This window comes from Dicentrarchus labrax, unplaced genomic scaffold, assembly GCF_905237075.1.
Source record: "Dicentrarchus labrax unplaced genomic scaffold, dlabrax2021, whole genome shotgun sequence".
NCBI lineage: Eukaryota > Metazoa > Chordata > Actinopteri > Moronidae > Dicentrarchus > Dicentrarchus labrax.
The window spans coordinates 16,136,701-16,151,726 of record NW_026136713.1 but is presented as its reverse complement, the minus strand read 5'-3'; the positions used below and the strand labels follow the sequence as shown (position 1 = coordinate 16,151,726).

At 42.3% G+C, this 15,026-nt stretch overlaps 1 protein-coding gene across 20 annotated transcripts in view; it reads right to left on the bottom strand.

The window, feature by feature from the left end:
* Positions 1-15,026, bottom strand: part of tenm2a (teneurin transmembrane protein 2a) — a 196,296-nt gene that overhangs the window by 8,721 nt on the left and 172,549 nt on the right. For all 20 annotated transcript variants that reach the window (XM_051419667.1, XM_051419669.1, XM_051419668.1 and 17 more), the window contains 14 exons: positions 12,331-12,477; positions 11,795-12,005; positions 10,208-10,327; positions 8,431-8,692; positions 7,885-8,152; positions 6,527-6,670; positions 4,857-5,106; positions 4,390-4,410; positions 4,021-4,250; positions 2,402-2,556; positions 1,996-2,097; positions 1,515-1,688; positions 535-1,172; positions 11-186 (listed from right to left, as the gene is read on the bottom strand). In XM_051419667.1, coding sequence (XP_051275627.1) covers positions 11-186; positions 535-1,172; positions 1,515-1,688; positions 1,996-2,097; positions 2,402-2,556; positions 4,021-4,250; positions 4,390-4,410; positions 4,857-5,106; positions 6,527-6,670; positions 7,885-8,152; positions 8,431-8,692; positions 10,208-10,327; positions 11,795-12,005; positions 12,331-12,477 — 2,898 coding nt within the window. The remainder of the gene's footprint in view (positions 1-10; positions 187-534; positions 1,173-1,514; positions 1,689-1,995; positions 2,098-2,401; positions 2,557-4,020; positions 4,251-4,389; positions 4,411-4,856; positions 5,107-6,526; positions 6,671-7,884; positions 8,153-8,430; positions 8,693-10,207; positions 10,328-11,794; positions 12,006-12,330; positions 12,478-15,026) is intronic.

Sequence of the window (15,026 nt, the reverse complement as noted above, 5' to 3'; positions counted from 1 at the left end):
GTTTCTCTACCTTGCACCACAGTGTACGAGGCTTCAACAGAGGATAGATTGGTGATGACAGTGACATCATCGTCTCTGCTGGAGCTCTCAATGTCGATGTTGATGGAGCGCTCAATCTCGCGGTGGAGGCTTGTCACCATGCCCGTAGGGTATGTCACATTGGTCAGGCGACCCTCACTGTCATACCTGGGAGATGAGTGATTGCAGTGTGTTGATTGGCAAGAGAAGGACACTTGTAAAGCATAAATGTTGAAACATACTTGTGCGCACACTCAAAACACCCAAACACACACATACACAAAAACACTGCCAGAGGAGCATAACAGGTAATTTTACAGGAATTGGCTGCTGTTATAAAAGCTAACACTGGGGGGCAGCAGTACACCATGTGAGGCGTCAGATAAATAATTGGGAATGCAATGGAACATGCACATAAAACCTGTGAAACTCATTAATTTTGTATTTCAGATATGTAGAAAAGTAATGGAAATATAATAAACACACAGATACTTTCCCACTGGCACCAACACTTACTGGTAAAATGTAGTCCATCCAGTCTCATCAGCTTTGGTAGCTAGGAGGCCTGTGTTGCCACTGTAGCCCATCAGAGCCACCTCCTGGCCCAGGGCTGACACACTGCGTAGCCCCCCAGTGGGGTCCAGTCCCAGGGTCACCACTTGATTCTCAGGCAGCAGCACCAGTCTGAGCAGGCCAGCTCCTCCTCCCTGGCCCAGGCCGTCTCTTCTCACTTTCACTGTATTGTTGCAGTTATCCACCAGCATGGCCAGCTCTCCATCAGGACCATAGGTGAAGTTGTACAGTGGCTCCCCAGTCACCAGGCTAATTGTCTGGATGTGAAGCCCCTCCCCATTGAAGACGTACAGCTCCTGTTCCCTTGGCGATGCAACCTCATACTGTGCAGATCCCCCGTACCCAACGCTTGAGACTGCAGGGCCGGGCCGGTTGGCCCGCACAGCTCTGATGCGTATGTTGTTGAGGTCTGCAATGAAAAGTGTCCCATCAGGGGACACAGCCAAGGAAGTGGGGGAGTTTAATCCGGCGTCAGGGGCGTAGCCGTCATCACCGTAGAAGCAGTTGCAGTTGACGTCATTCTTGCAGTCGCAGTCGGAAGCAGTACCAGCAAGGAGAGAAATTTCTCCATTAGTGCTCACCTAAGAGAAATGCACAGACAGGAAATGGAAGACGAGAGCCGGTTAATGATGCGATTGGAAAAAAAAGTCACCATTCAATGAAAGAAAATGTATTACCAAAAGCAAAATTCATTTTGAGATATCAAAACAGAGGAATGGGAAAAACGTACAAGTCCCTGAACTGAATGTAATATCTGGAGATCTGAAACACTTTCAGAATATCTTAAAAAAAAAAACACCCACACAACCTGGCCAGCTGTGCTGTCAGTTCTGCTCGCCAACAAAATAACTTTAGACCAACAAATTAATTCTAAAATAACCAGACAGCCAAACAACTGTGTACAGTGCTTCTCCATCTCATACCTGTCTCACTCTGTTGATCTTTTTCTCATCTGTCTCAGCAATGTAGAGGATGCCGGTGTGGGACAGGGCAATGGCTGTGGCGCTCTCCAGGGCCGCATGTATAGCCAGCTTACTGAGGCTGTAGTCGATACCTGGCACTTGACAATGCATGGGCCGACCTGCTATGATGCTCACCTGTAGGCAACAACAGAGAATGTCACATCTATAATTAAACAATGGGGAGTTAGTGGTGGCTTTCTATTGAAACAGTGCAAATTAAACTTTCCACAATGAAATAAGATTCCAGAAAGTAGAATATTCCTAGAGCTAATAAATCAGTAATGTTGTCACCACTGCAAAACTTAGCTAACTATGTTAGGGGTTGAGCTTTTACTTAAAATTGGCCTGAGAAAGCCTAATTGGGACCTAAATTTGTCAAGACCCTACAGTGAGTCTCCATGCTAAGAGTTTTGTAGTGGTGATCCAGCCTTGTGGTACAGACCTGGTGGTTCTCAGTGATGCGTAGGATGACATTGTTTTCGAGGACATAGAGAGAGTTGTCCATGGGGTTTACTGCCAAGTCCGTGGGCCACTCGAGACGCACCTGGTAGGCAGAAACAAAAGTCATACATGAGACAGTATCTATGCCGAGGGAGGCGTTTTGAAAGGATGCCAAGGTTTCTACTGCTCTATTCTTCATTTTTTAAGTGACTGCAGTCCTTACTCTTTTTTGATCCATTCATTTATCCATGAACTCTTTAATCCCTCCCTAAATCAGTCTCTCCCTGACCTCCTGGCTGGCACATGTCCACTCAATTGTCATAGCTCAGCACTCATGGGGCTGTTAGATCATCATCTATCACACCATCACCTCTCGTCTCTTCTGTACTTCCTTCTAATCGACGTACCTGGCTGACGTCCATGCTGGAGTCACAGCTCAGTGGCCGTACGGCAGTCAGATCGTTGGCCCCCAGCAGAGTCGAGATGATGCCGTTCTGGTCCACCTTACGGATCATGGTGGCATCCACAAAGTACATCAGCCCGTTTTTATCCACTGCGATACCTGTCAAAGTGAAGATGCACACCATGAGTAACGACTCATAACTCAAATGCTGCAGGCTACCCATAGACATTTTAAGTCAATTAAACTTCACTCTTTCTACTGGCTGAAAACGGATAGCAGCCCTGACAGCTGAATTGCTCAATGCTTCATCGAATGAGAGGGAACAAAGTGATGGAACGGGCATTGAACTGTTAGAGAAGTGTTAGTTTTGGGATGAGTCATCGGGATGTGGAGCTGAGCTCATGCTCCTCCCAGAGGGCAAATGTAGACTGCAAGCAGATTCTTTGGAGAGGCAAGTGATCTGTTGCACTTTACTTCCCGCTTTAGTTTCTCCTCACTGCTTTTTTTTCACCACCACCAATCTACTTTTCATTTGTTTCTGCCTTTCTCTTTTTTAGCATTTACCAGTGGTGCTGTGTCAGCCTTGTCGGTGTAACAGGCAGCAGGCATTCAGACAGGTGTGTTTGTTCGAGGCAACTGTGCCCCAAAATAACTTCTAGAGACACTGAGATACACAACAACAGATGGAGGATACAGCGAAGGGCACAGAGCAAATGAGAAAGAGAAAGAGAAAGGTAAGGAGAGATAGTGAGAGAAAGACGGAGGAGAAACAGGCATAGACAGGGCGAGCTGATGTGTGCTGGCAGACTTTTCCTGTGACAGGTAAGAGGGAATCACTGGCTCATTGTCTTCTCCCGTCTCTCCCATCTTCTCTCACAAACACTCTCACACACATACTGTATATATACTAACATCGGCAGTCCCACATGTACACACACTTGTGTCAATGACAGGAAATGTGACAGTGTGACATCCTTGACAGTTTGGTGTCACAATGTTCTAAGATCCAATGATCCACAAAAATAATTCCATTAATAAGTTTAACATTAACCTGGTTTATAACCTCCTTCTGTCTCTGTCCTGCTTTAGTTGAGTCACAAGTTGGGCATAATGTGAAAAAAACGTACATTCTGATTAAGGTAAATTTAAGGGGGCTTCAATTATATTAATATTTATATCACAAAGGGGTTTCTAATAGTTATTTTTATTCATCATTTGAACAGGGAAATCTAACAATTCAACTTAAATGCAATGATAATACTGTAATCATGAGTCTGTAATAATGAATACATAGATGATGGGTTTTATATATAACGCCCTTGGACTAGTTTCATTATAATATATGAATTTAAATTTTTTTTTTCCATGAATCCTTTTCTTAAGGAAATGACAAAATAGTGAAACATGCCTGTCACAATTTCCCACAGCCCAAGGTGACATTTTCAAATGTTTTGTTTCATCAGCAACAATACAGACATATTCAGTTTATAATGATATAAAAGAAAAACAGCAAACCTTCACATTTTAGAAGCAGGAATCAGAGAATGTCAACCTTTTTTCTCCATAATTCACTAAAATGATTGTTCACTTATCAAAATAGTTGTTCTTTTGTCAGTGGCTCACCTTTGGGGCTCATAAGTGTTGCTTCAGTGGCTTTTCCACCATCACCGCAGCGCTCATCAAAGGGCAGGCACTGCTCCCCTGTCCCAGCCACCACCTCTGCATTGTCCGACAACAGGCGGCCTCCCGTTAATGACCGAACACGGTAGATTCTGCGGGAGTTGGTGTCTGAGATGAACAAAGCCCCAGATACTGGATCCACTGCCAGGAAGTACTTATGGGTTGGGTTATTACTGCAGAGACAGAAAAAAAAGTGTCATGTCAGTGAATAGCTTGATTCTGTATTTTCACTGAAGACGGGTTTGACTGCTTTTGCTATTTTTGCTGGAATGTGCACAAGAAACTTTTAATTTATCGTCATATGGATCTTACCTGTGTCTGAAATCTTTGTTCCTTCAAGGGAGAAAACGAGATAAAAGCACAACAAAACAAATGTTAATTTACACAGTCTGTGGAGAGCAACCTACAGAGAGCAACACAAAGCTGGCTGTGGTGTGAACAGCAAAATTTAACCATGGGTAAAAACACCCTGGAGAAATGGTATCTAGTACAGTGTATATTTCTACTTCAGTTTTGTCATCCCCAGCGTCTCACCTTATTTTTCTGTTTCAAGTAAGGATGCAATCCTGCATGTTATTATATGTACTGAAAACATGAAAGCCTTTTCTCCCTCTTATTCTCCTTCCATCTTACTTACATTTTATCAGCCCTTCTTGTATCTATCAGTATTTTTCCTGCAACATCAGAAAGCCTCTAAATCCGAATTTGCTTTCTAATTAATTATTGTTTTACTTCCTTCTTTTCTCCTTTTATTTTTCAAAATTGATTTTGGATTTTACCTTAATTCCAGGATGCCAGTTGTATTCATAGATGGGTAGACCCTGCGTACAAAGTTGAGGTCCCCAACATAGAGGCTTCCATCAATGCCCATTGCCAAGGCGACCGGTGCCAGTAGCTTGTTGCCGTCTGCCAGGCCATTACAGCTGGGGCAGGAGATACTGCGCCTCCGGCCGTTTCCCATGATGCTGGTGATTACCGGGGGCTGCTCCGTCACAAAAATGTTCTCACCACTTCCCTTGTGAAGGATGCCTGGACAAGCGAGAGGATGTAGAGAAACAAAATAAGATGCTGGACCATTATTCCAGTAGAGGATCTTTGGAAACATTCTGAGTTTACTGACTATTTAACTGATATATCATACTATTATACAACTAATGGGGATGGTAATGTCAGCTTGTTGGTTGGTCAACCGCTTATACAGAGACTTATAAAATACCTAAACAACAGTTGGATTCTTGCCATTCAAGGTCCACAAAATTGATGAATTTTAATAACATTGGTGATCCTCACTCTTCGTCTCTGTGCTACCATCTAGTCAAAATTTGAATTTGTCCAATACTAAACTAATGACATCCCTGTCATCCTCTGTGTTCAGTGCAAGTAATGATCAAATATTAGCATATTAAAATGTTAAACTAAGATGATGATTAACATGGTAAACCATATACCTGCTGAACATCACCATTGTTAGTATTGTCAATGTGTGCATGTTATCATAGTGATGGCAGCATTTTAGCAGGGTCATTCCTATATACCCAGAGTCCTATGTTCATTGTTGTTAACAATGTAAGGGATTGGTAAGGGCTATATATGCAGTTTCAACTGCAAAATAACAAAGGGGGGTGGACATTTAAAATGAATGTTGAATAGTAAAAATATATTTTGCTATCAAGTAAAATGCATGTGAAATCAAAACAGTTGTGTGTCTATATGTGTGTTCTGTTCATCTGTTTGGCTTTTTGACGGCCACAGTAGAACAGTGTAGCACTGCATCATTCTCAGGAAAGACATTAGTCTACAGTACAGTAGGCTAACATCAGGTGATGGGGGACTAGGGAGATGTGAAAAAAATCTTCCACTTCTGAAAATACCTCTATACACTACTGGTTCTCCAGTTGTGTCCATTCCATTAGTACATTGATTGTCACAGCAGATGAACAGCACCCATTTATATTCCCATGCTTTTTACCACACAGTGTGTACATAATGGTATAGTAAAAGAACAAAACAAAAGAACATACCTTGCAAGTCATACAAATATATACTGTATATTCAAAAAATAAGATAATGGTATAGTAGATGATGCAAAAAGAAGAGATCACAAATCAGTTTCTGGATAAGTACCTTTGCCCCCAATGCCCCGATCGGTGCACGTTTACTCAGTAGGTCTGATGTAAGTGCATGAGGGAGTCAAACAAAGTGAGACAACACAAGCTTTTTCCTGTGAAAATCCTCCCTGACAGGTAAAAAAAAAGCGCCTGGCATCTCCATGTGAACCACAGGAAACACAGTGTGGTGTACACCCTCCCCAAGACAATAGCAGGTTTAGTGAGATATAGAGTACTGTAAACCTGCTACACATGGGGAACTGGCTAAATATAAACTAGAAGTAAAATAGGGAAAAGTCTGTGCACATTTGTGTGGAATATGAGGGTGTTTGTTTACGTACCACTGCGTGTGTTTAGTATATGATGCTTGTCGAGTGACCAGCCACCCAGACTGGTGGGATCCAGCTCGTAGCCTTGCAGAATGGCTGTCCTCTTCTCCCAGAGGATGAGACTGGCACAGGACTCATACTCATAGCCTACTGACACTACATATAGGAGAGGGTAGAGGTGGGAGAAATTGAGAAGAAAAGAGGTGGGATACAAGCGGAAGTGATGAATAAAAACAGAGAATACAAAAACATGAAAGAAAGCACAGAGGAAGAGAGGCTATGCAAAACTTCATCAGAACATAACCTCCAAACTTCATTTAAGTTTTGAAATGTGTGATACACAAAGAACCTAGTTAGCACCTGTACCAAACTCTGCTCTCACACCTAACTAACACTCTCACATGCTTCTAAATCAATTAAAAACCTTGTTAATTGGACAGATTGCCCAATGGACCTTTAAACCTACAGGTTGCACCGGTTGCCACGGTGTAAACTCTGCTGGTGGAAACATTATGCCTTAGTCATCCACATGTGCTGACAGAATCTCAGCTGATTTAGCTACATGTAGTAAGGCAGTAATGAAGGGAAATGAATTGAGATGAGGTAGATATGTTGAGACTCTTTGGATGCATGTGTACGTATATTGTGTATGTGTGAATGCACGTGTGTGCTGGGGTGTGCCTACTTGTTAAAAAGAAAAGTGTTTTAACACATCAACTCCCACTTGAGTCACAGTGAGTGCTGTTGCCAGCACCTTTTCAGCTTCATCGCAAACAACCTACATCTGTATCAAAGGTTACCAAAACATAACCTAATTGTAAACTGTGTATATGTTTGGAATTCTTTGAGAGATGTAAAATTACAGTTACCCTAGGGAGCTATGGTGTGTTTGAGTGAATGTGATTTCCCAAACAGTATGCCCCTCATGATTTTAGTCCACACTGAAGCCCCAGATGTCCACTGCATCTGTGGCCTGACAGCAGTGCTTGGCTGACAGCATCTGTGAGTGACTGTGACAGCAGAATGTAATAGCACTGAGGCTCCCCTGGACTCCTGCTTGCTGCTCTAGTAGCTAACTGCTAACTCACCCTGATGGCTAATAACCCTTCACCACAGTTACGGCTGGCTGACTGAACCACACGCAGCTTCAATGAAAAATAGACGGATGAAAAAAGCACTTAACTGTGGCTCTACTGCATAGTGGATGAAGGCTGGATTTCTGGTGTTATCTCTCCTTCAGGCTCCCTAATTAGCACTCTCTCCCTTTGTCATAGCCAGTGTTGGCCTTGCTGCTAAATTATCAAATCCAGAGGGAAAAAATGGCCCAAACTCCCAACACAGTTTCTCTTCCATCCATCCCTTCCACTCACCAACAGCTTCAGAAAGCCCGTAGACCCTCTGCCCATACGCATCGGTCTTATCCCAGATGTAGGTGTAAGCTAAGTTGGGTGAGGCGTGAAACCACTTCTGGAAGAGGTGGCCCTCCACTGCTACCATCAAGTGAACCTTCAGCAGGCCCATGGACACCACGGCTGGAGTCATGGTCACCTTGAGCAGGGAGCGGTAACCCTGTGTCCTGGAGCTTAGGTAGCACAGCTTTAGGCTTGTGCCAGGCACCTCGATCTGCTCATGCAGCACCTGGAAGACAAAGAGAGGAGATGACAGGAGAGAGGGATTAGGGGGGATTAGAGAGAGAGGGAGTAATGGGGGTCACGCTTCCACTGACGGCTGAAGGACAAAAAAGGGAAAAAAACAATGGAAGAAATAAAGAAATAGAGAAAGAGGGAACAAATGGGGGGAAAAGCTATGAAAGCGAAAGGAGAAAGCTACAAGAGACAGGCATACAGGAAAGTGGGAAGAGAGCGAGGCAACCAGAAGGGAGATTAGCCGGCTGCCAGAGGTCAGTGGTACTGCACCTGTGTCTCCGGTATGATGGGTTTCTCCCCTGGCTTGGAGCTGAAGAAGGAGGAGAGAGGGGATGCAATCACAAGAGGGTCAGGCCTGACGAAGCCGCTCAGGTCACAGCCCGGGATCGTGTTCTCTTCTGTCTTAAGCACCAGAGTGTCCATAGCATAAAACTGGCTCCAGGGCAGCCACACGGTGCGCTCCTGGCTCAGGAAGGGGGCGCGCTCGAACCGCAGAGTCAGTGATGCACCACCGTTAGCTATCAGGTCAAACCTGGAGAGGTTTGCAAGAAGAGGATGGGAATGAGGTACAGATGGGGAGTGCTGTGGTGGATGGTTATCTGGACTCATACACTGTCAGTGTTTGTTTCTTCTAATACAATATTAACTCCACTGCTTTAGGAATAATTCATCAACAAAAAAACACCTGGAATAGATTTTATTCATTATTTCATTATGGTACAACAAACCTTTACAACATACATGTCTAGACAGGCTGTGTAGACAACATTTAAAGTTAAAACAATGTTAGACCACTGGTCTCAGTGTAGATGTGATTCTATTAGATGTTCTCCTTTAACCTTTAGTCATCAAATTATGGTTAACAGCTGTGGGATAATGATTAATACAGAAATAGGTCGCATACACATGTTTGCCATGGCAAAAGGCCAAAGCTTGTAAGTGTCTGGAGCTGCTGTGGCCTCTAACAACTGGAAGAAAATAGCACTCATCAAAACTAAACAAGGTCAGGCAGGGACATCAGAACATGTTCATTCAAGTCACAAGTCTGTGAAACTGGTGAGTAACTGCCCCTGGAATACAAGATCAATTAAATGTTACTAGGAGTTCAGCTGTTTCGGCATCAGCTTGGCCTAACGGGGAGAAAATGCTGCAAAGGAAGCATTGATAATAGGAGGAGAAGAGTGCTTAACCTGAGACAGGGAACACAGAAACTGCACATTTAATGAGTAGAGGTCAGTCTAAAGAACCAATGAATCAAAATTTGAAATAACATGTTATGGATGTCAGCCAGACTTAAATTCAATATAACTTGTTAGGGGGGAAATTGGACAGAGAATTCAAATTAAAGCTGCCTAAAACTCCCTGAAAAACTGGAATTCCTGCAAAAGAAATAGAAAGACACGTCAGGTGAGTTAACCAGATGTTTTTAGGAAAATGGCTTTTAAAGCAAAGCATTATCCTTAATTTCAAGGTTGTTTTCCCCCTTTGCTTAAAGGTTTCTTTGATAACCTATTATTTGGTGTACTTGCTGTTACGTGTTTATTTTGAATGACCACTGTGTTTCATATTACCTGACATAAAACATGATCAATTATGAAAACAAGTTGTATTTTCAGCAAATGTTCATAAATATTTGACTGGTACAATATATTGCATTATTCATGTTTTCATGTTTTCATTGTAATGTAAATTAGTTTCATTTCAGTTATTAGTTAGTATTTTTAATTAATATATTTTCACTGAGGAGATTGTAGTGTTTTAATTATCATTTGAGTCATTCTTGTTAACACATTTACTCTGCTCTTCCTTTCCTGTAACTAATTATTAGTGGCTGCAACAGCCTATACTTTCTCAATTATAGTTTTCTAATCTATTGAATCTAATCTAATCTAATCTAATCTGACCTAATCCAATCTAATCTAATTTAATCTAATCCAATCCAATCTAATCTAATCTAATCTAATCTAATCTAATCTAATAATACAGCCTATGTGGTGAGGTAATTTCAGAGTTTCAGCAAGGAGTGCTGGGTAGCTGTTGTACATACATTCCATCCTGCCGTGTCAGCGTGTATCCGTAGTGGGGATAGTTGACAAAAGACACGTTCACCCCCACCAGAGGGGTTCCATCTGTAGTCAACACCTGACCCCGGATTAGAGATGCCAAACTGGAAGAAGACAGGAGAGGCAGGAGTGAGAAAGTGATAGTCAATCTATCAGCCCAGCCTTCCAAAACCATCAATCATCTGGTTTGATTAATCTCACCATCTTTCAATCATCCAATTTGCCCATTCATTTATTGCTCTGGTCGTCCACCACTCATTAATTAGAAACAATCAGCAACCCCCGCCATCTACATTAGCTCACGTCAATCATGTAAACAAAGCACGACAATGTAGATGGATACGTGTGTATGTTTGTGTATGACAGCGTGTTTGTGTGTGTGTGAGTGGTTGCGCCCTCGAGAACTGGTACATATAGAATAACATTTAAACATAATTATATCACAGCATCATCACTTTGATGAGTTATTTCCTTTGAAACATCTGATGTCATGTGTAAATGTATGCAGACAAGAATCAGCACCATGGACAGACTTTCGCAGCTCTACTGAATCTACAGGGAATCTTGGCTTGGTCTGCTTTGGCTCTGGGATTTGTTAAGGTCTTGGCTGGCTCTGTGAACCATTCTGAAGTCTATTTGATATTTTGTTATTGAATCTAAAGTTAGGGGTATTCTTGGCACACATTTATTCCCATAAATGTCAAAACTTCAAAGAGCATCAAAGTAGCAATATTCTCTAACATGCAATCTCACCGGCATGTACAATCATTACAATTTTACATTATTGGCAAACACAATGAAAAAACAACATGTACAATCTGCGCCTATATTATGAAAGTTAAAGAAAAGTCAAATAAAAAGATATATTTTCCTAGCTCTATTCCTGCATTCCTGTATTAAATGTGTTATATTAATGTGTCTGTCAAACATTTTTGATGAGTCATGCCGCATTCATAATTATATCAAATAAAATGTGATTTGGGGCGATCAGTTAATCCCTTGCATAATATGAAAGTGTACTTGAACGGTTTAGTTGGTCAAAATATCTAGAGTGTGTTTGCATATCATTTGGCAAAAACTTTGTTTCAGATAAATTAGTCTGTTGTGAGTGGAGGGTTCTCTACAGCTCCAAATTGAGGTGGTTCTCCATAGACTCAAAACTCAATAAGGCACGTCTATATTTTAGTTATCAGATCTAATTCTTGAACAATTTCTTCAAATCCCTCTTAAACTGACACCATACACGCATATTCTGTTTCACTGAAAAGAGTCCCTTTATCTTTTGAAAGCTGCCCTAATTGCTGTTTTACTGTGTTTTTAAGGAAATGTTATAACTACCAGCTTGGTTTTGAAGTTGTAACTCAGATCTGTGAAGTCTATGGGTAGCTTTGTCAGGCTCTTAACGCTGTGCAATGAAGCTGAAGACATTTTGTCACAATGTAGACAATACAGTTCCTAACTAAGAAACTCTTTCAGGTCTATGTAGGTGTCAAAGTCTCTATTTGTTTAGGGTGCTATGAATACTAACAATGTCTGATTGTAGCCTGTGTATGTGTGTTTTCCTGCCATACCTGGAGTTGAACGGGTTTTCCCCAGGGAGGATATGGGTGCTGTCCCGGCCCACAAGCATCTTGACGCGGTCGTAGAAGGAGCGGACACGAGGCTGGGACATCGGGCTCTGCTGGATGACCTGGAGAGGGTCCCGGGAGCCCCGACACAGTGGACTATTCTGACAGGGACTCTGTATGCAGCAGTCTGGGTCCATGCAGTCTGTTAGTCCATCTTAGAGACAGAAAAAAGAGCAAACGTGAGTGGTGGGTGGTGTAAGAGTGGCAAGGAATGTAAAAAGGATACTCCTACTTCTTCCTTTCTTGATTTAATATTTTGATTGCGTTTGATTCTTTCACAGAGAAAAGTTTAATTTTGCCATCCATAGTGAGGTGTCTTCTCATGATACCTTTATCTTAATACCATTTCTTGTTTTTTTGAATTATTTTCTCTATTATCCTTTTCCTTTCAGAGGCATTTTTTGCAAGAGGCATTCCAAAGTAAGAGCTGCACTTACAACAGTTTTACAGAAAATGTTCTCCCACTCCCCCCAGTTCACCTCCTTCGTTGTCCTTGTTGTCAGCGCAGGAGGTCTCCATGGCAACACTGCAGCCTGGGCCCCTCCAGCCTGTCTGGCATTCACAATGCCAACTCTGCTGTCCCATGGTGCACTGGCCGTTTCCGTTGCACAAGTTAGGACAGCCGTCTGTGAGGAGAGGACAGGAGAAGAGGGGGGGAGGGAGGTGAGAAGGAAGGAAAAGGGGAAGGATGATAGGAGAGAAGCAGGGTGATGCTTGTTTGTTTAATCATCAATGATACATAGAGGAACACACACATTCTTACACACACACACACACACACACACACACACACACACACACACACACACACACACGCTCATATGGTTATGATAGACCAATGAGTCTCACTCAATTTAATAACCACATGGTAGCACACTGTAAGTATTGATTGTTCAAGAATCAATCTAATTCAGCAGGTCAGTTCTCATGCACACCTTCCCATCTGTATGTCTCTACAACATTGGGATGGCTGCTAACGTGTGTGTATGTGTGAGCAGAGGTGCACTTACTTGATAGAGCCCCACCCGATCATCACTCTCTCTCTCTCTCTCTCGCAGCCTCTCTCTCTCTTACTTATGATTCAGTGTAGGTAATGGGATTCTGATGGCCTGAGAGTAACGCTTTCTCATGAGAGAATGAGATTATGTTCGATGGAGTGTGTGTGTATGTGCATGTGTGCGTGTATCTGTGCTGTGGCAGTCTATGAACTAATAAACCTTCACTTTCGCTTATGCAAAAAGCCCTACCAGAATCTGAGGCCCTGGAGCCAAGAAAGTTCTGTAACTAGCATAGCAAGGCCAGCCTCAACTTAAGAGTGACTTTTAGGAAAGGGAAAGCAGACATTTTTAAGGGAGTCTGGATAAGGAAATTTGCAATTATAGAGGGCAGTACCAGTTTGTCACACATAATATCTCGTAACTTTTGGTCGGTTGTAACGGTAAATAATATTTAAAAGAATGGTTTGACATTTGGGGACATACACTAATTTGTTTAGATAGATGAGAAGATCAATAGCAGTTAGTTAGCTTAGCTTAGAATAAAGACTGGAAACAACCTGGGTCTAACCTACCAGCACCTATATGTCTCACAAAGTGACATGTTATATACAGGATATATATATGTGTGTGAAAACTGAAACTTGTGGTTTTATGGTGGGGTTATGAGCTGGACTATTGCTGGGAGCAGTGACTTCCTGAAGTCTTTGTCGCTGCATGGTTGCCTGACAGCCAGCAGAGACTCCACAAAAGTTATTTTGTCAAGTCTTTATGCTAAGCTAAGCTAACTGGCTGCTGGCTCCAGCTTCATATTGAATGGACTGATATGAGAGTGGTATCCATTCTCAGTGTATTTCCCAAAATGTCACACTATCCCTATAAAATTACTGTCAAAGTTATTCCACTAAACTGGGTCAAAATAAAATAAATAATAATAAATAAATAAAAATAAATACTTTTGTTTCTGAAAGCTCGCTATGACATTTTTATATTCCATCTGATAGTTTGCATCCATGCTCAGACGATGTTGCCCATCAATGTTTTGTTCAAAAAATCCTTTAAACTCCTGTCCTGTTTTACTTTTTTTTTTTTCCTCTGTATTGCTCTAAATCATACCTTAGCTCTAACACAAGACTGTGTGTTTGCCACATTATAATCTATCAAGGAGAGAGGAAAAAAGGCATGATGACACACAATGACAATGTTTTCTCCAGCAGCACAAAGAGCCCCAAACAAACTTGTCACAGTGATTTCCTCTTCAACAAATGAGGGAGCAGGATGCGACACTCTTAAGTCTACCCACGGGAGATGGAGGCAAAGACAGGGTTGACTGATAAAACAATACGTGCATGCACGCAAAGGCACTTACTCACACGCATACACACACACACACACCCAGCACGACACACCCTAGAGATATGACCTGACATTTCCCACTCAGTAGTAGTGTGCCGACACAGAGTGAGGAAGGACAAAATAACCCAGTAAGAGATTATGAATATGAAATGCTTTTCATTGAGTCCTGCTCAGTAGATTAATGAACATATTTTCACTCAAGTTGCACTGTAGAATTTTGCCCTCTAACAAATCGCTGCATCAATAAAGCCATGCATTATGAATACAAATAGTGCAATCTAAACCGTGGCAGCAGCTAAATTAACAGGCATTTCACCCCGATTGGCATTTTATCATATGTCTCAAACACCAGGCGATGAGGGAAAGTCAACAAAGGACTTTGCGAAAGACAGGGCGCCATCTTGCTTAAACTCCCAAGAAGAAGGTGGGGGGAGGAGAGGGGACGGATGTTAGGGGAGGGAGGCAGAGAAGCTTAACCACGTTTTTCAGCTCAACAAGAGGAATCAAATCAAAGGTTTTTATCTTTAATTATTACCATTTTCTGCATCAGGGGACTGCTCATGACGCTGTATTAACAGTCAGGCTGGAATAGATTGTCCCCAAGTATTGAGCTCAGGGAACAAAGGCAGTTAGCAGTGATTGCCTGTTAAATGGAGTTGCCATTTAAAGCAGCCAAATACTTATGAAGCACCCGGACAGGACAATCCATAGTAGGCATTGATCGGCTTGCCTGGGCAGGCCGGCACGAGGCTCCGCTCTCTTTAATGCCAGGGCCCAGTCGATACCCCCTCATACTAACTAGAATAAAGTGGGATTTCAGAAAC